Below are 22,363 nucleotides of genomic sequence, written 5' to 3' on the forward strand. Positions count from 1 at the left end.
TTCTCCGATAACCTACCTATCAATCAAAAAATGGCCCGCAGCAGGCCCCAATGGGCACGTCCAAAAGTGCCTCGTTATACTGAAAACCAAGAAGAAAACCGGGTGCTGGCGCTAATTGTCTGTTACGAGTGCCTACGGATAACAACACGCCTACACAATTGCGATCCAGTTTGCAAAAGGTGCAACTCGCATTTCCTCCCAGGGCATGGCTGTCCCGACCTTTGCGATGTCACTCCTTGTTGTCGATCTTGCCATACAGCTGAGACGTCCGCTGATGCAGAGGTTTCCCATGAGGCCGATGGTCTTCACCCACAGGTATGACCTTTTATTTCTCCTATCGGCTTCGAGTATTAACCATATACTTATCATCTAGATCCAGTTCCCCGATTTAAAGTCTACGATGCGTCTCCTTGTTGATTTTCTGTCCTCTAATGGAGAATCGCAAGTTAAAGTTAACCGTGGAAATTATCAAGCCGTCATAACAGCCATGGGTGGCTGGGAAACCTTCGTCAATGTCATGTATGAGACAGTTAATCCCGATCTCAGAGGGTTGGAAGGCAAATTTATTACACCCCGCATGTATGTGATGACCTTCTCCTCAATGCCACACCTGGATTAATCGAGTATACCAGGCTGCACGCCATTCGGCGGAAGCAAGCATCGACCGGAGACATTTGGAAAGCCCCCCACGGAGGGTACCTAGATTTCGTGACCCATGTCCATGAACACACATACTTGCGCCTCTACGTTGGTCAATCCAAGCAACCAAACTATCGATTACCACAGCACATGAGAGAAATCATGAACGGGTCGATAAACAGTCTTCACTACTACATTCTTAAGAATGGTGAGGGCTTAAGGATGGCCAATTTTATTCGGCTCTGGACTATCCCTTTTCCTCCGCGGACTGATGGCACGGTAAAAATCGTTGTTGAGAATTTTTTGGAAAAGGTTATGTGTCGAGCTTTCCAATCCCTCCCTGCGGCCACCCTAGAAGAAACGTTTGGGCCTTGTCCACAGGGTCAATACTCGGGAATAAGCCTAAATGTTGTATCTCCTTTAGTCCAGGGAATCTCTCTAAGCCCTCAAGCTAGATATCAGATTGCTGAGTGTCTACGCCAATCTCCAGACCCCGAGATCCGTCAGTGGCCGGATATTCGAAAGGATCGTCCAATAAGCCAGAAGTCTGGCGCTGATAAGCTACCCCCCAGACGATACATGGATAAGGAGACCTGTTCTGACGCCATTCGTCAGGCTATTAAGACTACCTTATGTATGGAGGAATCTACCTCTATTCAAGTTAACGAAGAGATGTGGGCGCCTTTTGAAGGGGAGCTTGTGGACCCTCAATCCTGGGCCCGGTCCATATTAGGCAAACTGCAATGGAACGAGGATGAAACGGTTAGTCCCGTGGGGACCTCTGAGGCTTGCATTGGTGTAGTCTTCGAGACTGCACTGCTACAAGACTATAACGAGAACGGGAAGCTCATCAGTGTCCCTTGGGGTTTGCGAGAGAGTGGCCTTCAGGAAACAAACTCCCTGATCTGGCCATATGATCTTCGGAAAATACGCCAATATACCCGGAACCTTTCAGGTCGCCCTGTATGTCCCTGCTGATAGCGGGCTTCTGCGCGACGCTACCCAGGAACTAATAGCCGGAAGTCGCCTGAGAATCGTGATTGTGTGTGGCGATATCGAAGGCACCGTCGTCCCTCGCCATGCGAAGGCAGCCAGCTTAGTTTTAAACGACATGACATACAACAGCTGGATTGAGACGAGGAAAGAGAAGGTCGCACGAATATTTATTCGTGCCCCAATCCCTCTCTCCGAGCTATTGGCTTGTCACGGAAGATGGGCGTTTAAATTGTCGACTATCTTTCTATTTGTGTCTTCCGTGACTGGTCTCAAGATTTACCCTAGCTTTTATGAGTCTGGCATGGCGCTTACGCTGGTCGTTCGGGGAATAGATGATGAGAGAAAGGGGAAAATCTGTCGGGCTACTCCGGCGGACCTCGGGCCAATAATAAAAACCTGGCTTGCTGATAAAGGGTTCAAAACAGACGAAAACCTTCTACGTTTAGCAGAAGCCGCCGACGGTTCTTTGCGATATGGAACCCTAGTTCTTTGTTTGGTCCTGTCGGGAAGGAAACGTAAAGACCCTCGAGGTCTTCCTACTAGGAAGGTCCCTGCCTCAAAGACCAAGCAGCACGATGTTGTTCCAACAGAAATTCTTGACAAAGTTCGGTCGCTTCGAAAGGAGATTTGCGGTCACCAGTGGACCAATGAACTGGAAACTGAGCCCACCCTCCAGCAATGTACGGATGAATTGGACACCGAGCTCATCATTCAGGAGGCTAGGACCCCCGTTGACAACGACAAAGACCAGGACGTTTTCTCTACTGGTCCAGCTCTGAGCGAGATTTTGAGTGGAAGACACTCTCCCATATCATCAGAGCACGATTTGGCTTGATGGCTGGCAATAGATACCGGATAAAAAAGGCAGGACAAGTAAAGTTTTTGACAATTCGACATTGCACAATTTCTTTCACCATGACCGAGTCACACAATGAGGGGTTCGTTTGGGTGAAGGCCGAGATGGCACCTGAAGGAGAAAGGCAACCTCACGCATGGGTCACGAGGGTGCAAGATCAGGACCCTGGTGCTCGTCTGGCATTCCGAGTTTATCTCAAGGATGCGGATAACAACTCTGAAACTTAGTCGACCTATCCTTCTCGTAGTACATGGGAAGCGTGCTGCCAGGCGAACAGTCTCGCGGACGCATTCGACGGTGACGACTAGTTGGATATCTGCCAAAGGCCCCAGAGATACATCTATATCGACGAGAGAAATAAAGGACTCACTGCGAAGTATCCGCAATTAATGCCTTTTGTTTACGGCGCCTACATAGGCGACGATATGCAGATAACCCCTTCCCAAGGCAGTCTGCGAGGAACGAAACGGAAGCAACAACGCAACAACCCCGATACAAGCGAACGGAAAACGGCAAGAGCGATGAAAGAACTCGAACCGGAGGGTGAAGATTAGGCAATTCCTAGCATTAATAGGAAGGTGTCGAACTATGGGCTGGGAATTGGGACGGTTCGTGGGTGGAAAAAAGCGATGCGCAACAATCTGGGCAGTTTTATTTCTCGAACAGTGAGTAGGGGCAGTGAGAAATTATAAACAAAGGCTTTTCTAAATAGCATTACCCTTGGCCTGAAACAGAACATTTTTGAATTATGATAGATTTGAGAAAATGGGATGCCGAGCCGCCACGGCGATTTTCTTGCAGGATGTTGGCTGGTCACGCATTGTAACTGATGCCAACCCTGCTCAGGAGCTCATAAATCTCATCCAACACACGTACTCCTCCATTCGTGGCAACTGCTCACCGAAGAGCGACTCGTACCGCGCAAGTCACACCCGGTGAAACGCCCAGAAACTCAGGTGTGATCTCTGTCTTATACGTCCTGAACACTACTGGCAAATTTCTTATCCAATGAGAACGACGAGGTATCCTGACTCCCTCCACCTGCGTCCCTATCCTCAACGGGGCCGGTAATAGAACCCCTCCAAGGTGTTATTCCATTCCGATTCAAGCCCCGCCTAGGTAGCATTCAGGCCAACAATCTCTCACAAGAGGCGAATAACCATGATATTGATTTTGTCGTTCAATCCCAGAGTCTATCTATGTATTTCCTAAACATTGCCTTCACTTTCATCCCCCATTATACCCTGCTCCTCATCATTCTCTCCGGGCTCCTTTGCTGGTTCATGGTGTTCTTGGTATTTCTTTTTCAGGTGCGAGATGGCAAGTTTCGACAATCCACGAACTGTTCCTGCGCGCGCAATTTCAACCAGTGTCACGTCAACTCCCACATTCCGCTTGATGGCCGACTTGATTTCGACCGCCATAAGCGAATCAATAGCCATGTTCGCTAGCTGCTCTTCGTCCATGTCCGCCGCAGATGGCATGTGCTCCGTGATTTGTCGCCCCAGTTCCTGAGTCAGTTCGCGCTCAGTCTCTGGGGAGTCTAACAAACTCGGATCGGCCTCGACCCGCGCAACAAGAGCCTTGATACGGTCGTTCTGAGTGAGTACCTTGAGCTCTTTTCCCCCTTCCAGCCCGTTATATATCCAAAACCGTCGGTCTTGCAGCCAGGGCGCAACCACTGATGGGTCGCTGGAGGGCTTTGTTGTCCCAAGGCCCACGGTTATCGAGCAGGGGAGAGTGGTTTGATCCGAAGAAATGGGCGACTGCGCGATTGCCAGAGCAAGTGAGTCCATCAGTTCTTGTTGCTGGACAAGGCGAACGCCAAAGTCCCGAGCGCGTTGCATGAGTCTTTGATCCCGGCTTACTGCGCCAACTTCCTCCACTGGGCCAAGGTGGAGGGCCGAACAGGGGAGTCCCTGCTGTCGTCTGTACCGGGTGAAGGCCTCGACAAAACAATTTGCTGCTGTATAATTAGACGATCCCCGATTGCCCGTGCACCAAACTTGGGATCCGAACATGACCAGAAAATCAAGAGTCTTCAGGCCTATTAGACACCTATGCAGGTTCCATGTCCCCTGAACCTTGGGTGACAGGGCACTATCCCAGTCTGCATTGGACATCTTCGAAAACAGCTGATCGTTGAGCACGAGTGACAAATTAAGGACCCCAGCAAGAGGCCGGCCTTCCATCTGGGACTGCGACACGGCACGCTGAACATCCCCGAGGTTGCAGACGCTGCCCATGACGAGGGTTGATGTGCAGTTCTGTTGATCCAGCTCTTCTAAGAAGGCCTGGTCATCGGGCGAGGTGCCCCCGGACCGGCTCAAGAAGACGAAGTGACGGGCTCCGCGTTCCACCATCCAAAGGGTTATTGCTTGGCCGACACCACCCAGCCCACCCACAAGAAGGTAGGATGCATCTGATCGAAAGGATACCTCGGGGTTACTGGCTGCACATGGGATGTCTGCTGGGCTGGTGGGCATTTTAATGAGAATCTTTCCCATATGTGTCCCCAGCTGCATATGCCGGAACGCATCCACGATGTCCACTGCGTCAAAGACCCGAATGGGCCGAATCGGCTCTATCTTGCCCTCTCGCCGCCATTCTTCGTACTCTGCCTGAAGTCTGAAAAGCACGTTAGCACTATTTCTATTTGCAATCCACCAGCAATACGCAAGAACCAAGACACAAATGCGAGAAACTCACTCTTCATACAGACGCGGATCAGCATCTTTTAGATGCATGAGGTCCACCCCATAGAATGTACGATTCTTCAGAAAGGGAGTCATCGCCAGGTTTCCGTGTGTCAGGAAATCCCTCTTCCCGATCTCAAACATCTTCCCAAACTCGGCAACGCACTCCCATGAGGCGTGCAGCAGCTTCCCTGCGAGCGAGTTGAGCACAACATCTGCACCTCGTCCCTGAGTCTCACGCATCAAATCCGGGAGGAAACTTGCGTCGTGCGAATTGAAAATATGCGATCGCGGAATACCTATGTTTTCCACCAGGAAATTGGCCTTTTCCTCTGTCCCAACAGTGGCGTATATCCGCACTTTGAGATTCTGGCACACGCGAATCGAGGCCAAGCCAACACCTCCACAGGCCGAATGGATCAGGACGGTCTGGCCCTCTCGCAGCTGGGCGAGATGCCGAAAGATATAGAATGCCGTGGCGTAGACGGACGGCATACTGGCAGCTCCCTCCATGTCGATCTCTTGGTCGCCGCTTTTCAGGAGTGAGCAACATTGCTGGTTCACGGTGATGCGGGTGCGAAACATGCCGGTCGCGACAAGGCCGACCTCATCGCCTGGTTGGACTTTTTGCACATTCTCGCCAACCTTTCTAACAATTCCAGTACCCTCAAGCCCGAATTCACTCGCATCTCCCATGACCCCCATCGCAACCATCACGTCTCGGAAATTCAAGCCCACATACCGGACGTCAATCTGCACGTCATTGGGTCCCAATGGCTCGTCTGTGGCCGTCACCCATTCTAGCGTGTCTATGAGCCCATATGCACCTATTCCCAGCTTTCGCGGAGTCTCCTCGTCTGTGGTATGATCCGCCCCAGCAGAAAGGGGGACCCAGTGAGACCGACTAATTTGGCCTTCACCGTTCAGGATAGCAAACTCGTACTCTGGCTCAAGATCCGGACGATGAATGAGATCGTTCCACACCTTGTCGTAGATTCGCGCCAGACATTCCGAAGCGCGAGCATCGAACTTGTCAATCTCCACAGTAATAAATATGTGTTCGGCCTCTGCCCGAATGCATCGTGCTAGACCCAGAGTCAAGGCGTATCGTGGGTCAACAACGGCCATTGGGTCATCTGCCTCTCCTCCTGCACGGGTCACCCAAAACGTAACGTTTTGCTCCCACCGAGTGAGGAATTCCTGACACATCCGGTATTCATACTCGTCGGATTCGTACAGAAACGGCCCGTCGACATCCACAAGCACAATGATGCATTGGTCGTCTTCCGGAACCGTCTTCCAGGTCGCCCATCGAGTATCATGTCCCGCGTCTCGAAAGACCGCAGCCACCTGCTGGGCCCATGCGCCCGGTTGTTCACTATTATTGACCAAGAGAAAGATTTGCTTCGGCAATTGCGAGTGGCGTCGAGGCGCGGGGGTATGGCCATGCTTTCGCTGCAGCTGGTTCACTTTCGACTTTACATCGTCCACGCATCCGGGCTGAATCAAGGTCCCAGACTCATCCCGACCAGGCTTCAGGCGCGAGATCATCGTGAATGCAAAGTCATATGGTGGCTCTGTATTGTGCGCAAGCGCGAGCTGTCCTGTGAACCCGGCGGCCCGTAATTCCTTGTCCCAGCGCTCTGGTTCCACATAAGGTCGGTCGGCTCGGCCGTCGTCCACGCCCAGCCACCAACCTGACAGTGTGCCCTAACTCGCCATCACCGTTAGTAAATTTGACTCCGCGCACGTTTTTATTATGAATTTTTTTTTATTAACATATTCAGAGGGGAAGGCTAGAACCCGCTTACCATAACGTAGTCAATGAATTTCACCCCTAAGTCTCGAGTCAGCCCAGAAAGCGCCAATAATGGGAGGAAGAAGGGGTGGGTTTACCAGAGGACTTCTCATCCAGGAGCAGCCAGCCATTGGGAACCAGCAACTTGGCCACATTTCGCAATGTCTCATGCAGAGTAGGTGTCGCGTGGAGAACATTCGACGCAATGACCAAATCATATGCATGGGCTGGGAAGTCCTGTTCCAGAGGATCCTTGCTAATGTCGAGGACTTTATACTCGATGCCATCATGGGCTTTGAACCGCTCTTGCGCGGATGATATGAATCCTGGAGAGGTGTCAGTGAAGTGGTACGTGGAGTACAGCCGTGTTCCTTCGTCGGTGCGCAGCAAGTCCAGTGCAACGCCTGTCGCCGCGCCGGTTCCAGCGCCGATCTCGATGACACGGAGTCGAGGATTGCTGTGGCCGAGCGCACGCAGGAAACCGCTCCAGTTGGCTTGTGACATGCGATAGACGTGCTCCATGTTTGCGTCACCACCGAGAAGTAGCTCCACAGCGTTGATCTCTCCTTTTGCGAGGCTAATACAGTTTGTGTAGATTAACCAGGCGACCTCTGCCAATTCCCGAAATCCAGAACCACGAGGATACATCTCTTTGCAGTTGGCTAGCTGTCGATCGATCTCGGCTGAAGGCTGCATTAAGAACTTCCTTTGTTTCGGTGTTAGCAGATGCACAGATTCGCGAAAACGTGTTGCTTCATAAGTAATCCAGTCCTTCCACTGGACCATATGAGGCACCGTTGGCGTTACTTCGCGCAGGCGCTGCTCGGTTCGTAAGATGAGTAAGTATACAGCTTCGGCTCCTTGGTCCAATGCATCTCGGTATTCCTGTGTGGACTCATTTGGACGTATTAGATCTGATACCACCATCAAGTCTATATCAGGATGCCAACGCATCTGGTTGGCGAGAGGTATCGCACCGCGCTCAGAAAGCGCCTTTTCGTCAACAGAAACAAACAGCGCCTGCTGTAATGAGAGTAGAATATCACCATTTTCGTCGACCATTGTAGCACTCCCGAATTGTTTTCCTTTCCCAAATTCAGCAACTTGCACTGCAACTCTCATCTTTTCTGAGGAGTGCTTGACATATAGTTGCTCGATGGCCGCGGGAATTCCCATTCCGTCTAGTCGCCGGCTCAGACCGTTAGCCCACGCAATGCTCATAGCTTGGAGACACTGATCAATGACAATAGGGTGGATGGGGTAGTGGCTTTCATGGGCCTCCCGATCGTCTGTGACTAGAGCAGATGCAATCCGCTCTTCCGGGTCAGTTGTGATTTCCTTGAGGCCTTGAAAGCGCTCGCCATACTCTAGTCCACGGCTCTTCAGGACACCGTACCAACGGGTTTCATCCACCGATCTTTGGTACTTTGTGGCCTCATGAAGTGGCAGAGGCGGGTGATCGTTCCGAGGACGGACCTCGCCATGGCAAAGCGCCGTCCACTGCTCACCATCATGGGCCATGATTGAAAATGCATACCAGTCTGACTGCATGGTGTCGTTCAGCTTGACCCGCTTGAGCGAGGTTACCATTTCAGTCTGCTGTCTTTCTTTGAGAACGAGTGCCGTCTTTAGCACCATCTTGCGGATGGAATACCCTTTTTGTTCTTCCTCTTCTTCTTCCTCCTCTGGGTGGAGCTGGCGCACTGCCTCTCCCACCATGGCCACATATCCCGCACCAGGGAATATAACCTCGCCACCGAGGACATGTTCTTCAAGCCACGAGACTTCCTCTCTATAGAATAAATTCCTCCAGGACGGCTCGAGATCAGCGGTGCCGGGGACCCGTGCCCCAAGCAGTTCATGGTGTGGCTCGGATCGCGTGCGCCAATCCGTCACCATCCGATTCTGCAGCCAGTACCGCGTCTCGTGACGCCACGGGTAGGGAGGAATATCCGTGAGAACGGTCCCAGGTCCAACTACGGCGCCCAGATTCATGGGCAGCCCATGCGAATGTACAGCTCCCGCTAGATTCAGAATCTGGACGCGGCTATCAGTGCAATCGCCACCCCGTATCAGAGAGGGGATATACACCGGGGCAGTTTCCGTATTAGCACCCTTGAACGTCTGCTGAAGTGCGCCCTGTAATGCTGAGTGCGGGCCGATCTCCATAAAAACGTGGCCTTGGCCTTGCGTTTGATCTTTCAAAATACTCTGAACTGCGCCCATGAATAACACCGGTGACTCCAGATTCTGACGCCAATACGCTGGTGTAATGTCGGCGGCATTTTGGATGGTTTTCTTCGTCACGGTCGAGTACATTGGCACCATTTTTGTGTCCGGATCTGGCGGCTCCACGTATCGACGAAGCTGGGTTTCGTACGCCTCACCAACCTGGGCCATGTAAGCTGCAGTGAAAGAAAGTAATTAGCCAGGTCTATAGGACAGTAGATAAAAAAAAAAAAAAAAAAAAAAGGAGACGTACGGCTGTGATACGGAATTGAAACCCTAAGTCGCCGGACCAAGGTATCGGGATGATCCTTCTGGACTCGCGCCATGACCTCCTCCAGAGCTGGGTTATTTCCAGCTAAGGTGACACTCTGCGGACTATTCTCGCAGGCAATCACAAGGGAGTCGTTGAGGTAGGGTGCCACCGCAGATCGTCCCAGGCCGACGGCGACCATGCCGCCGCTACCTTCTAATCCACGGGCAGCACGTCCCCGGAGATATGCGATGGCAATTGCCCCCTTCATTGTGAGGCCACCAGCAGCATACGCAGCTGCAATTTCGCCGCTGGAGTGGCCAATCACAGAGTCCAGTCGCACGCCATATCGATTCGTCAGTAAATTGAGCAGAGCAATCTGAAGCGCCGTGCAGAGGGGCTGGGACATCACTGCTTCCTTCACGCGGGATTGATTGCCAGTGACGGCAAGCTCCTCTGACAGTGTCCACGTATAGTCGGGGAAGATGCTTTGCAGCAAACCGTCCATTGTTTCGATATCTGCACGGACACAGTCGAATTGGCGCATGATGTCGCGACCCATCCCAGCCCACTGTGCACCTTGCCCGGTAAAGACCATTGTCAGCAGACGAGACTTGGAGGGCGCTCGCGTTTGAGCGAATGCTGAAGGATCGACTGGAGCGTTTGAGCGAACCACTGCAAAGGCTCGGTGTGGCAGATGCTTCCGTCGCACCGCTAGAGTGTGAGAGAGATCTTCATGGCAAGGGGGGGATTTGTTGTTTGCGTAGTCTGCAATCTGCTCGATTCGTTTTTGCAGTGCTTTTGTGCCCCGAGCAGAGATGAGGAACAGATATGGGCTGTCGTCGCGCTCATGGCATATCGTCCGCTCGGGACGCTTCACAAAGGCTGTGGCGGAATCGACGATAACGTGCGCATTCGAGCCGCCGATTCCAAATGAATTGACGCTTGCCCGCTCTGCACGATCATGCGGCCAGGGGGTTGCCTCTGTTGGGATGATAAGCTGGCCTTGCTCGAATGGAATCTCTGGATTCGGCGTGGCGAAATGGATATTTGGAGGAATTGTCCTGTGTTCGAGAGCCAGAATTGGTTTGATCAGACTCGTCATCCCCGATGCACCTTCGGAGTGCCCAACGTTGGGCTTGACCTGTTTGAGGAGTGGCTAATCAGCCTCTTTTCCAATCCATCGCTCAATATTGTGTCTCTGATACGTACCGCTCCAAGATGCACCCCGTGGCCCTTGAAAAGTTCAGCCGCCACTGTAGCCTCGACTGCATCCCCCGCCTTTGTTGCTGTGCCATGGCATTCAAATAAACCAGTCTTGTGGATTTCGTTGATCCGGGCTCGGAGATAGGTGCCTCGGACCAGTGCCTCTTGTGAATCCGGACAAGGGCTGGTGATGTTTGGCGTGCGTCCGTCGAAGTTAGTGCCTGTTGCACGAATAACTGCGCGAATCGGATCCTTGTCGCGGATGGCCGCACTAAGTGGCTTGATATATACCGCATTAATCGCCTCGCCTCGTCCGTAGCCATTGGCCTGTTCATCAAATGTGTGACATATACCATCTGGCGACAGGACCATATTATCAGTCATCGTGATCGTCATGGTAGGGGCTCAGATCAAATTGACCCCGGCCACAAGCGCGCCCTCGCAGGAACCCGATTGCAGCGCCTCACATGCCTCGTGAAGAGCAATCAGGGACGCCGAACATCCAGTCTGGAGGGTAATACTTGGTCCTCGGAGGTCATATTCGTATGACACGCGGTTCGCCAGGGCAAAGCCTCCGGTTCCAATGGCTCTGTATCGGTCTGCGTTCTCCGTGTCTTTGCATGCGAGTTCGAGCCAGTCCTCACCAAAGACGCCCACATAACATCCGATCCTTTTACCTCGCCACTCTCGCTCCCCGGCGCTTTCGAAACATTCCCATGCAATCTCCATGAGCATCCGCTGCTGGGGATCCATTCGTTCGGCTTCGAGCGACGGTATAGAGAAGAACCCAGCGTCGAAAAGGGCAGGATCTTCTTTAAGAAAATATCCATTTCGTGACTTAATGGAGTGGTGTTTAACGGGGTGATGGAATCCATCGATGTTGTAGCGTGTGCCAGGTACTTCACAGTTGCCGTCCCGCTTGTTGATGAGCATGTCCCAGAAGTCTGTCGGCGATTGAACGCCACCAGGCAGCCTTGTCGCCATGCCCACCACGGCAATAGGCATAAACGGGGCGAGCGCTTCGGTAGGAAGAGCAGTTGCTGTACGGGGTTCGCCATCGGGGTTAGGTCGACTGACCTTGGCCGTGGGATGGCTGAATTTGTCGATGATTGCCTGACGGTCTGTGGAACTCTTCAGCTTGTTGATATCCACTTCGCTAAGGTCTGAGGTCTCATGGAGACCATTCTGGACATTATTCATGTTGTCTGTCTCAATGGAAGGAAGGGGAAGAAATGTTCACAAGATTCGCCCGCATGGAAAGGTCGATGAGAATGAGGGCAGCACCAAAGTTTTAAGATGGAAACTACTGACACTCACAATGCTGTGGGGACAACCTTGCCCCTTTACAATTAGATATCAACATGATACAGTCAAGTAACACTTCTCCACAGGCAATATTGGCGCACAATAAGCTTATGAGAAACCGGTCTATCCTTGCGTCTTCACCGAAAACTGACTAACATATCCTCAAATGCTTGATCCAACTCCCGCAATTCAGGCTCGCACATCCTGTACTGTTCCTCCGTTGCTTTGCTGCGCATTACTTCTTCAAAAGCATTTTTCTCCTGGTACAGATTGAGCAGCATCCCCTGTGCAATATAGCCAAGCCCTTTCTCTTTGATCAGGGGAGCCTAAAGATGATTAGCCGCGTGAGATATAATAAAAACCATCAGACTTGGGCGATCTACCTTCTCAGCACCCACTCTCATGCCATCTCCCATCGCCTGGATAAGATCCTTCACATGCCCCATCGCGAGGTCGCCATCCGAAGCGGTGAAGTTGCGAACAGGATGCAAGCTCATTCGCGTGGCGATTGCATGTTGGTGGCCCGAATAGATGGCTTTGGCGAGTGCCACCCCACTCACGAACCCGCCGTCATACGCGGACATTAGTTTGGAAGCCCGGTAGATGTTGCTTGTCATGTCCTGGATGTCGGTGACGCCCTGTCTGAAGCTGTACTCTGCAGCGGCGCATGACGCGAGAGCCGTAAAGACGGTGAGGTACCCGGAGAAAAGCATTGTGAGTCTTTCACGCGTCGCTCGAGAAGAAATGTTTTGGAAGCTGGTTTGGATTCCCTCGAGCCTCCTGTCATGGCTCTTATACTCAATTCATATCGTGGGTTGGTGGTACAGGAATTGCAACGCGCCTTCATTCCCACGATGACTCCATATGCCATAGTTCATTTAATGAAGCTCCTTACATTCTCCGTTCGACCACTTTGCGTTCATCCTCTGGGAGATGCCGCTCTGTCAACAATGACCGCTGTCATGCCTGAACAGATTATTCCTTGACCCTTGCTTGCTTGTGTAACCATCCAGCCCAGTCAAGCCTGGAGGTAATATTGAGGCTCCGCCGGCGCGTTTCCTCGGCACGCCAGTCAGCCGCGCTGGGAATCCTTAATTGATCTGTCTGATTGCAGGGCGACATGCTTGGGTCTCTCTTACCATCTGATATCAAATTTTCCAAGAGTCTGACTAAATTTCAATAGCACCAAAATTGATATATTCTACCTTATAAAGCACTATAACCAGGCTTATAAATTGTTAAAATTCAATATCAATGCGCAGATCATTGAAATATTAGTAGGGTGGGTAGTCTTGAAACCTACACTATTCGACTTCAGGTGGAAGAGAGAGTAGTCCAGTCTTCTTGTCTCAGACCGTCTGATGCATGTTCACGTCTTCATTCAGAGAGAATGTATGTCCCTCGGATATTGCTTTAGATTCTCGGCTTGATGAAATGTCTTGGATCATCCATTGTCGCGAACATCCCAGCCTCCCGAATTCCCTCCACCCCTCTTATCCTGTGCACCCGTCCGCATATTCCGCAAAAGCGCCAGGGATGACATTTTCCCACAGGTCGGGTCCCTCAAGATACCGAGCAGCCTTCTCACACATGCTCTCCGTAATCAAAAAGGAATATCTCTCGAGCTCACTCAGTAAGACCGGCAAAACCTTATCCTTCAGGCATCCCGCAAAGGAGTCGAGCGTCCCTCTATCCCTGCATATATCATTATCATTCTGCAGGAGGACCTCCCCACATTGGCGTTTCGTCGCGACCGCAACCCGAGTCGAGACCAGCTCCACCATTCTTGCGCCCGCGCTACTGGGGATCTCCGGCTCCATTTTTCGCAGAACAGCCCGGATCAGCGGCTCCACAATGCCCTCCTTGCCCCAGCTTTCGTACTGGTCCATGCTCGGCCGGCAGCCCCGCTTGCAAACTATCGCCTCAAATTGGTCGATTAAGCGGGTTGATTTATCCCGCACGAGAGGTTCAATCGACATGCAGTCCTCGGGAAGAGACGAGCTCGTTGTGGATGTGGAAAGGCTCACGCTCGCCAGCGCGGAAGTGAGAGCAATGAGTTTGGGGAAATGCATCGTGGTAGAGGGGAATGGAGTCAAGTCAAATGAATGCAATATAGTAATCATAGATGCGTATCAGTCAATAATTGACCTATTTCAGATGACGGCGCCGCGTATGTATATATATGCGTGCTGGGTAGGAAACATTCTCGAAGCATTTCTGTGTTTGATAATGACGTACAAAATATGTTCCGGAGTGGGATCCTGCAAGGAGCTAAAATGTTCCACATGGGCACGGGTACAAGCAGCTGCAGCAGCGGCATCTTGAATGCTGACACCCCTGATTTGTTATTCTGGGTCCTGTTCATTGAAGGCCTTGCATTGCAAGGCTATTCCGCCAGTCTGTAGTCCGTCGCTCACCTGAGGGAAAGGCCACAGGTTTGGGGATCCTGAGGACCTGATCCATCTACGATCCTTGCTTCAGCAAGTGCTACGATATTGACCGAATCGGCAGTATTGCTATTTACCTATATTATTCCATAGTATTATCTAGTCCCGTCGTTTAATTAATTTCCATGGCTGCATACCACTCCCACGACCTCTTATCCCGCATGGCTTGTCAACCTGTCCGGTCAAAAGCGAGTTGCAGGACCAGTTCATCGTCGATGTTGGCATTCGTATCGTATAGCGAGCCAATTTCCTCGTCGGACAGCGCCCTCCGGTAAAGGCGCGTCTCATCAATCGAACCATGGAAGCGATTCTGCCCATCCAGGCGCTGACCAATGTGCAGCTGAAACGGGCGACCAGGGCTGACAGTGCCAAACTCAATGCTCGTGCTGTTTACCTGCGCACCGTCCACGAACATCGTACCCTCACTGCCAGACCGGCGGACCACCAAGTGATGCCACTGCTGGTCCGCGTAGGCACTTGGTGAGTCCAGGATAGCAGAGGTACCACGGTTCTGCAACCAGGCACGGATCCGATCATCCCCTGGCAAAGCACGAACCCACAGCTGGGAATGGTTATCGCCCTGGCCATACGCCCACAGGATGGCCTGTTCCGCGGTGCTGCTGCGGCCATAGTTGATCCAAGTAGAGAACGTGAAGTCTCCGGTGCCTACTGCCAACGACTCTGCAAACGGCACTTGCACATAGCTGCTGCTGCCGTCCAGAGAGATGGCGCCGCCCCATCGGCCGCCGTCGCTGGACAACGAGCCACCGGTCCCTCGCAAAATCGCCGAGTTGTCCAAACCAGATTTATCCGGCGTAGATGTGCCGCCGGAGTAGTCGTCCGGCAGCCCCAGGTCTGATTCGGGGAAGTAGGCGAAGCGAATAGCGTCATTTGCTGCTCCTGCATCACCGAGCTCGCCACCTTCGTACACCAGGCCAATCTCATCGTCGTTAATGATCTTCATGTCTGAATACGCAGCGCGCTTGGTTGTGATGCGTGTTCCATCTGTCTGTGATTGCCAGGTGGCGCCCTCGTCGAAGCTGGATCGGATCATCATGTCCTCGCGAGCGTTAGGTTTGATGGGCGCCGAGTACAGAATCCGATTATACTTGTCTCCTTGATCACTCGCCCGCAGTCGCAGCACAGCGCCCTGTACACCTCCTCGACCGGGCAAGCCGCGGACAAATTCAAATGGCTGGTCAAGGGTTGCACCACCATCACTAAAAATAGCCGCCACTCGTGGATTTTCCGGGTCCTGCTTCTCGTTTTCCCTCGCCATAGCATAGATCCGGCCGTCAGTGCGCTCAAAGAGACTCAGCTCCTGAGGACGAATCGACCCGTCCGTAATTATGTCCGTGGCGCCAGCATGCCAGGTCTCTCCATTGTCATCGCTATAGATCACCCCTGCGCCATGGTGTCCCGAGCTTTCCTCGGAAAAATTGATCCCAACTACCAGTCGTCCAGCGTGAATACCACGGATGAGCTGGATCCCCCCTCCCGGACCCGTAGCAAAGTGTCCCCAGGCAGGCATGTCATCCAGGGAGAGCACAGTCGGATCAGTCCAACTCCCCTCGACACCATTGTCATCGCTCCACTGCACGTGCACAGTCTTTGGGTGGATGGTGTCTGCTGGATGGCGCACTGTCACCAAAACAATGCGGCCCGTATCGGTGAGGATGGGCACGGGATTACCCCAGTCGTTCTCCGCTCCACCATTGAGGACAAGCATGCCGTTAGCGGCATTCCAGCTCCGTCCGTTGTCAGTGGAGCGCCGCATGGCAATGTCATTGTTGCCGTTGTCGTCACATCCGGGGGCGTTGCGGGCTTCGACGAAGGTCAAGAGGTCCCCATTGGCGGCTCGGAGGAGGGCCGGAATCCGGTAACAGCCGTATCCGCCACTGTCTCCTTTTTGGAATACGTTGGTGATGGCGGCGGAGGCGCCAGAAGCCGCGAGAAGGTGGGCAATGAGCGTGTTGACCTTCATGATGTGACTGAAGGAGGGATAGAAAGGGAGACTCTCCTGAATGCAGATCTGTCTTCAGTGGCTCGGTTCCTCTTCCGCTCTGGAAGGCTGGAGCGAAAGCTTTATAGCGAATTCGGAGGAATTTTCGGGATGCATCATTTCGAATTGGACAAAACACACACACCCCTGCCAGGGGTTGCAAAACACTGAGCTGAGCTCCAAGCCCTTGGCGGTACAGTAGATACGAGGTCCGAACACGAAGTATCCCTGGGGATCGACCCCGGCTGATCCCATTCAGACCAAACCAGTCCTCTCGATGAGCGACATGGTGACGTGGCTGCCAGTGTTCATGGTAAGCAGAGGAGCATACTAAGGCTTTTATTGGTCACGTTTGAAGAATTGAGCCAGCGTTCTTCCGAAGCATCCTGATACTTTTTTTAGACTACTCGGTTCATGCACATTGGTGGATATGTCAACCCAGATCATCCACGAACATTACCTGAAATCCATCTGGAGACTCAACATGCAGAGTTTGATTACCTGGGTACCAGTGAGGTGACCAGCATAACCTTACTAATTGCGGAAATACCTCAAGAAGACAAACCAAGGACAACAAATCAAGGTTGGAATTACTCTTACCAGAGTAACTCGTAGAACGAACGTCAAACGAACCCTAAGGATCTGCAAGTCTCAACACTTCATCTTCCACCCTTCAGGAAAACATTTGCTCCTTCCAAAGTTCCCAGGTTCCCCTGGCAATCATCCAGTGGCCGCCGGCACAGCACCCTGCTCAGTACTCCCCAAAACAACACCCACTCACAAACGGTAACCTCCTCATTTACAGTTCGTGGCAAAAGAACTGATATCATCCCTAATCTCCCCGAGGTCCGGGTAGTTATAGTCGTGGCAGCCTCCCCAGCCGGAAAACTTCTTCCCGCCGCATCCGGGCGAGTCATACAGCTCCAGGCAGCACCGAGAGCCCACAGCATCATTCCAATACTTGAGAGAGCTGATTCTCCCCGTCTCCCCATTCAGGTCACCCACGCTGTGGCAAGCCCAGCCCTTACGGCCCGGGCCGCTATAACTGTTCTTGTCGCCCTCGAAGTGTTCGTGTTCAAAGATGTCGAGTTTCCACGCCTGGGCCATGGACGAGAGAGCCAGAGCTCCAAGGGTAGTCGAGATAAGCAAGAAACGCATGTTTGTGTTTGAAAGAGGATAATACTGCATCTTAATGTTAGCGGGAGAAGAGTAGTTAAGAATATAGAGAGGGAGCACTAACATGGAATGCTTGATGTTGTAGTTGCTTGGAAGAATGTTTTCTAGCAATAATCAGGAAAAGAAGAGGTTGCACCTCTCTTTTATATCAAGTACTCTGGGCTTGATCTTGCAGCACCTTCAGCTCCAGACATTACTCACTTCCTCTTTTTACACGGACTCCAAGAAATAGACTGAAAACCTCTATCACGAAGCTGACGCTGTGCCCCAAAATGTTACTTCTCGTTTATGCAGGTGGTCTTTGGCCAATCTGGTTCTGTCAGACGAACTCCTCGGTCTATCCAAGCCTCATTCAGCTGCAAATGCCCAGTCTCCAAGAGAGATACTTTATCGAATGAAAATTATCACACTTGCAACGTGCATTGGGCTTACGAGAAGACCTTGTCCAAAATATATCACAGCCTCCCTTTATCACTTTAGAGCCTTACAGCGATACGAGAGCCAAGGCTAGTCGAAGAGTTGGATGTAAAAGAGCGGATGGATTGATTGCCCGAGAAATCCAGTCGGATAGAATGATATCCGATCTTCCGGTTGAGACACTCCAGAAACGTCTTCAAGATTTTCACTTCGTCGGTCGAGTCATAGTTCCGGCGTTGTCTGAGATTGGCCGTTTCTGCAGTCTCGTATAAAACTTCGAGATATTAGGCCGATCAGGCATCATGGTCATTTCTGGACGCACCCGGAGCTGACCTCGAGGGCCAGCTGAGCTTCGAAGGATTGGGATTTCACGCCCTTGGTATGACACGAGCATATTCGCTTTGGTCAGGATTGGAACACCCTAAGCACATACGTTACTGCCATGATTTTCAAGATTCTCTCTTACGGCAACTGCTGGTGGATTTCTGTGTGTACATAATTTACTCGCAGCTCAATGTAGGGGAAAGAGAGATGGACCAGTCTATCGTGTGCTATATTTAAGGGCGCCCAGCCAAGGTACCGTAAGCCCCGGCTTGACAGCCATTACAAGGCACAATCCGTCGTAGGAAGAACAATCATCCTAAAATGCAGAAGGATAAGACTCGCATGCCGCGAGTTTTCGGTATATTGCCATCATGTAGACGAATGTAGATATACGGTCAACTAGTGGTATCCCGCTCTTGGAATGCTGGCTGCTCTGCGCAGCTACTCTGAAGCGATCGACATCCTGTACACACTAATTGTGAAGCCCGCACGGTCTCAGTCAGACTCGGAGGAGGAGAGACGCTCGATGAGTTCCTCCACAGTCGCAGCAAACTGGATCCAGCGAGGCCGGGAATAAGCAAGATACAGCACGCGGGGCGATTCCCGCCACATGTAATAGTCGAGCATGACGGGCATGTCCGCGCCGAGAGAGGCAATCGCAATGGACTTCTGAGGATCAATCGCCAGACTGCCTGGCACGCCTTTATTACCAAATATTTCCTCCACCAAGAGTCGCTGCCAGGAGGCATTCTCCTTAATCAGTTTGGCCACATCAAAGAACATGGGAAGTTCAGCCTCCTCCTCATGGAATATCTCGATATAGATCTCATCGCGGATTGGAGGAACCCATTTCCCGGCCCTGATAAGTGAGGTTAGGGCAGCAGGGAGGGGAAGCCCTCCAATAATAAGCTTGTTGTCTATTATGAAGGTGGTGTTTAAAAAATTCATGCTAATATTAATCCTATCGGGGCTTGTTTACTAATGTTCCCTGACACACAGCACGATTGCATTGAAGTTATCCTCGCCAGTGAAGGTAGAGCCCGCCCCGCCTTTTGGGGGATGGGTTCTGGCTTGGCGCTATCGCTAATTGGCTAATCTTCAGGTGCGGTTTCTCTGCAGTCCATGACCTTGGAGGTGCGATTCCACACAAGGACAGGCGGCATCGTGGTCAGCCGAGCGTGTACCGACCGCAAAGCCACCGAGGACGACAGCAAGACCGACCTGACCCCGCTGGCGCATCTGCGCGGATTTGGGTATAAGGTTGCACTGTCTCCCGCGCAGCACTGTCAAGTTATATCACGCACGCCTAGTCGGGCATCGTGGCGCTCACGCAAGCCGGGATGCCGTTCACTGGGGCCTGCCGCTCCAGGGTCGGAGCCACCAGTCGGTGTACGGTGGGTATCACAGCACGGGGATGGTGAAGCCTTTGCGCATGTCGCAGATCGTCGCTTATCTTTGCAGTTTTTGAAGCCTTATCCTGAGTCTATCTGACGCCGAAACGGATATAGCCGCCGAGAAGGTCCCTGGAGTGTGGTCAGTCTGCTGATGTTAGAATATAAAATGCTTTCGCTTGTTGTAGTGTATATTTTTCATGCAATACGCGCTGAATTTCAGGCTGGGGCTGATAATATCACTGTCAAAGTAAGTGCAGTTGGAATTCAGACATGCACTCCTGAGGACTAAAAGTCGTAAACTGTCGGACGAAGATCAGCCTCAAGGGGGGAGAAAGCTGGGCTGCTGGCATCTCCCTGTCCGTGAGGCAAGGCTGGAGAATTACTCTCTCCGCCCATCCTTGCCTTCTCAAGTTTAATCGGCTAACAGGCTGGACCTTGGATAGCAGAGACGTCGTAGCTACAGTGCTCAAGATGCCTGTACTCTTGTTCAATGCAGGGTGGAAGCAAAATATGTGTTCAACCAGTTTTGCAATTGATAACCCCCCTCAATAACTGCTGTGAAAGCTTCTGGAAGGAGAATGTAGGGGTCAAAAAACTTGTTCAACAGTTTGCCCCAAAGGCTGGGGTTATTTACAATACCGCCGCTCTTGATCGCAAGCCAGCAATCCATTGGGAAAGGGGGGTTCACACGCAATCGCTTTGAGCCCCGCACTGCACTACTGGACATTGAATCTAAATTCAGGAGGAAGCAATTGGTAATAGTACGGTGAGTTAATTTTGTCCCCCTGGTAAATACGCGCCGACCGCCACCAGTAGTTTCAACCGCTGTCCATTTCTCATCCGCTTTCCCCTCTAAAAAGCTGGCTTGTACAACGATTTTCCTGGTCTTATCTTTCCCCTTTTTCTTTTTCATACTGCCTCACACAGTTCGATCCCATCCTTTCAAGATGAGCACTTCTCGGGAGAGCCTCAATATGTCCTCACCAGACGCGGATGCAGATTCCTTGAAAATAGAGCGAAAGCGCCTCCGCCAACATCTCGGCCTCGGGCCAAACCCTAGTGATCCTCCAGCCGGTCACCCTCCCCAGATCCAGCCGCTTTTCTTCATCGAAAGGGCACCAGGCTCCCGAGAAGGAGCGAAGTGTAAGCTTCCCACTTGCGCTGAGAATATCATGCCTGGCGAACTACGTCTCGCCATGAACCCGGCACTGGGTGGCGGTAGTTGGAACAGGTCCTCAGCTAGTAAGTCAGAAATTTCCTCAAGGCCTGTGTTATTTGGATTTCTCTCATCAAGTATGATGCTGATCATATATTACATCTACTTACAGGCCTCTACCACATACGCTGCTTTGAGAAACTCGCCGATTTCACCCAAGCAGACTTCCTAGATCGAATCCAACCATTGACCCGACGAACGTGGACACACCGAGGCTTGAACGTGGGCAGTGTGCTAGACTGAAACTATCTGGTCCCCGGTGGAGTTGAACGGTTAGTCCTAGAATGGAAAGTGACCATTGGGAGATGGATTGATAAACGCGACGGCGTCCCTGATGAACCCGAAGATGAAAAACGTGTTCACGCAGACTTCGTTGCTCTGCTTCGCAAGGCGGGTTCCTCGGAGTACAAGCAGCGGACGATTCCAACTGGATTGCCTCTTGATGAGTACCACTATCTTGCTGGCCCCCTTGCTCCATTTGAGAGCGATGGGCCAGATGACAAGGAAGAGTGGAATCTATTTGACACGTACCTTGATTCAACTGTAAACGCGTTGGATAATCTTCATGGTCTGAGCACGATGTTGCAGCACTGGTCTGATGATGTGGTAAGGTCACTGCAGAGGTCGTTACCATTTATACAAATAGATATGGCTAACCAGGTTACAAGGAACTAATTCACAAAGAAGAGGTTGAGCTAGATGAGCAAGAGGGAGCAGCAAAGGCAAGACTCAGCAAAAAGGCCATTAGAGCGCTCAAACGTTTGTCTATTATTCCGATGCCTCAACCTAGCTACTCGAGGTCCTTTTATGCATAGCATATTGTTTCTAAGACCAAATATAGTACTGCTTACCTGGCCAAGGAATACCATAATCTCCACGTAGAAAACAAGAATTTAAAGCAGAAAAGGCATCAATCTAAGCACCAAATGCCTTCTAATACAGGCATGTCAATTCAGGAAGGCAGAGACGTCGTCATGTTGATAAATAATCAAGACCGTGAGGTAGCGGGGTCTTCAACGACTTCTGCAGCTCAACCTTCTGAAGCACCAAGACGCGCTCCACCAACCTGTTCAAACTGTCATATTCATAGGGCGATATTAGAACTAGATATCCTGCTTTTTTCGTTACCTAATTTTAATCTATATTGGCATTGGTTGGTGGTTGAGAATCGCTTCAAGTTCTAAAAGCGCGGTCAAAACTGTCGAGGTGGCCGGCTCGCCGGGGAATTACGTTACAGCCATTGTATCTTATGGATATTGGGAAATGCCGTGGCCAAGCCATACTAGGTATTAGGTAGTGCATATGCAGGGGTAGTGTTAGTCCTTTGAACTTTGTTTTCGCAGATCTACGCATCTTCATATTGGGGTTTGTGGGGGGGAGAGCTATACACTATGCCTTTGTCTTCTCAACCC

The 22,363-nt window shown here is 51.6% G+C and overlaps 7 protein-coding genes across 7 annotated transcripts; 2 read left to right on the forward strand and 5 right to left on the reverse strand.

Moving 5' to 3' along the window:
• Positions 1-26: 26 nt before the first annotated feature.
• BJX67DRAFT_389692 (uncharacterized protein) lies at positions 27-3,045 on the forward strand (the record flags this gene model as incomplete). Its single annotated transcript, XM_071034536.1, has 8 exons — positions 27-315; positions 374-579; positions 633-747; positions 1,069-1,602; positions 1,646-2,426; positions 2,456-2,679; positions 2,719-2,788; positions 2,855-3,045. The coding sequence occupies exons 1-8, from the start codon at positions 31-33 to the stop codon at positions 3,043-3,045; spliced, it is 2,406 nt and encodes an 801-aa protein (XP_070883781.1). The 5' UTR covers positions 27-30.
• Positions 3,046-3,699: 654 nt separating this feature from the next.
• Positions 3,700-11,870, reverse strand: BJX67DRAFT_383430 (type I polyketide synthase; the record flags this gene model as incomplete). The annotated part of the gene is made up of 7 exons (XM_071033453.1): positions 3,700-5,119; positions 5,201-6,897; positions 6,999-7,024; positions 7,084-9,390; positions 9,468-10,608; positions 10,677-11,026; positions 11,138-11,870. 7 exons carry the CDS (start codon positions 11,868-11,870, stop codon positions 3,700-3,702), a joined length of 7,674 nt encoding a protein of 2,557 aa, XP_070883782.1.
• Positions 11,871-13,468: 1,598 nt separating this feature from the next.
• On the reverse strand, positions 13,469-14,047 carry BJX67DRAFT_383432 (uncharacterized protein; the record flags this gene model as incomplete). The annotated part of the gene is made up of 1 exon (XM_071033454.1): positions 13,469-14,047. The coding sequence occupies one exon, from the start codon at positions 14,045-14,047 to the stop codon at positions 13,469-13,471; it is 579 nt and encodes a 192-aa protein (XP_070883783.1).
• A 447-nt stretch (positions 14,048-14,494) lies between these two features.
• BJX67DRAFT_360328 (concanavalin A-like lectin/glucanase domain-containing protein) lies at positions 14,495-15,573 on the reverse strand. The gene has a single exon (XM_071029759.1). The coding sequence runs from the start codon at positions 15,477-15,479 to the stop codon at positions 14,592-14,594; it is 888 nt and encodes a 295-aa protein (XP_070883784.1). The 5' UTR covers positions 15,480-15,573; the 3' UTR covers positions 14,495-14,591.
• A 1,646-nt stretch (positions 15,574-17,219) lies between these two features.
• On the reverse strand, positions 17,220-17,582 carry BJX67DRAFT_383434 (uncharacterized protein; the record flags this gene model as incomplete). The annotated part of the gene is made up of 1 exon (XM_071033455.1): positions 17,220-17,582. One exon carries the CDS (start codon positions 17,580-17,582, stop codon positions 17,220-17,222), a length of 363 nt encoding a protein of 120 aa, XP_070883785.1.
• A 1,254-nt stretch (positions 17,583-18,836) lies between these two features.
• On the reverse strand, positions 18,837-19,289 carry BJX67DRAFT_383435 (uncharacterized protein; the record flags this gene model as incomplete). Its single annotated transcript, XM_071033456.1, has 1 exon — positions 18,837-19,289. One exon carries the CDS (start codon positions 19,287-19,289, stop codon positions 18,837-18,839), a length of 453 nt encoding a protein of 150 aa, XP_070883786.1.
• Positions 19,290-20,709: 1,420 nt separating this feature from the next.
• On the forward strand, positions 20,710-21,766 carry BJX67DRAFT_373627 (uncharacterized protein; the record flags this gene model as incomplete). Its single annotated transcript, XM_071031425.1, has 4 exons — positions 20,710-20,977; positions 21,064-21,180; positions 21,217-21,557; positions 21,620-21,766. 4 exons carry the CDS (start codon positions 20,710-20,712, stop codon positions 21,764-21,766), a joined length of 873 nt encoding a protein of 290 aa, XP_070883787.1.
• Positions 21,767-22,363: the final 597 nt, after the last annotated feature.

The sequence above is a fragment of the Aspergillus lucknowensis genome (genome assembly GCF_044049455.1).
Source record: "Aspergillus lucknowensis strain CBS 449.75 chromosome Unknown BJX67scaffold_37, whole genome shotgun sequence".
Lineage (NCBI taxonomy): Eukaryota > Fungi > Ascomycota > Eurotiomycetes > Eurotiales > Aspergillaceae > Aspergillus > Aspergillus lucknowensis.

What these genes read in the sequence shown, in the direction of transcription:
- BJX67DRAFT_360328 (XM_071029759.1), bottom strand. Translation starts at nt 15,479, where the DNA reads ATGATGATCCGATCCAGCTTCGACGAGGGCGCCACCTGGCAATCACAG.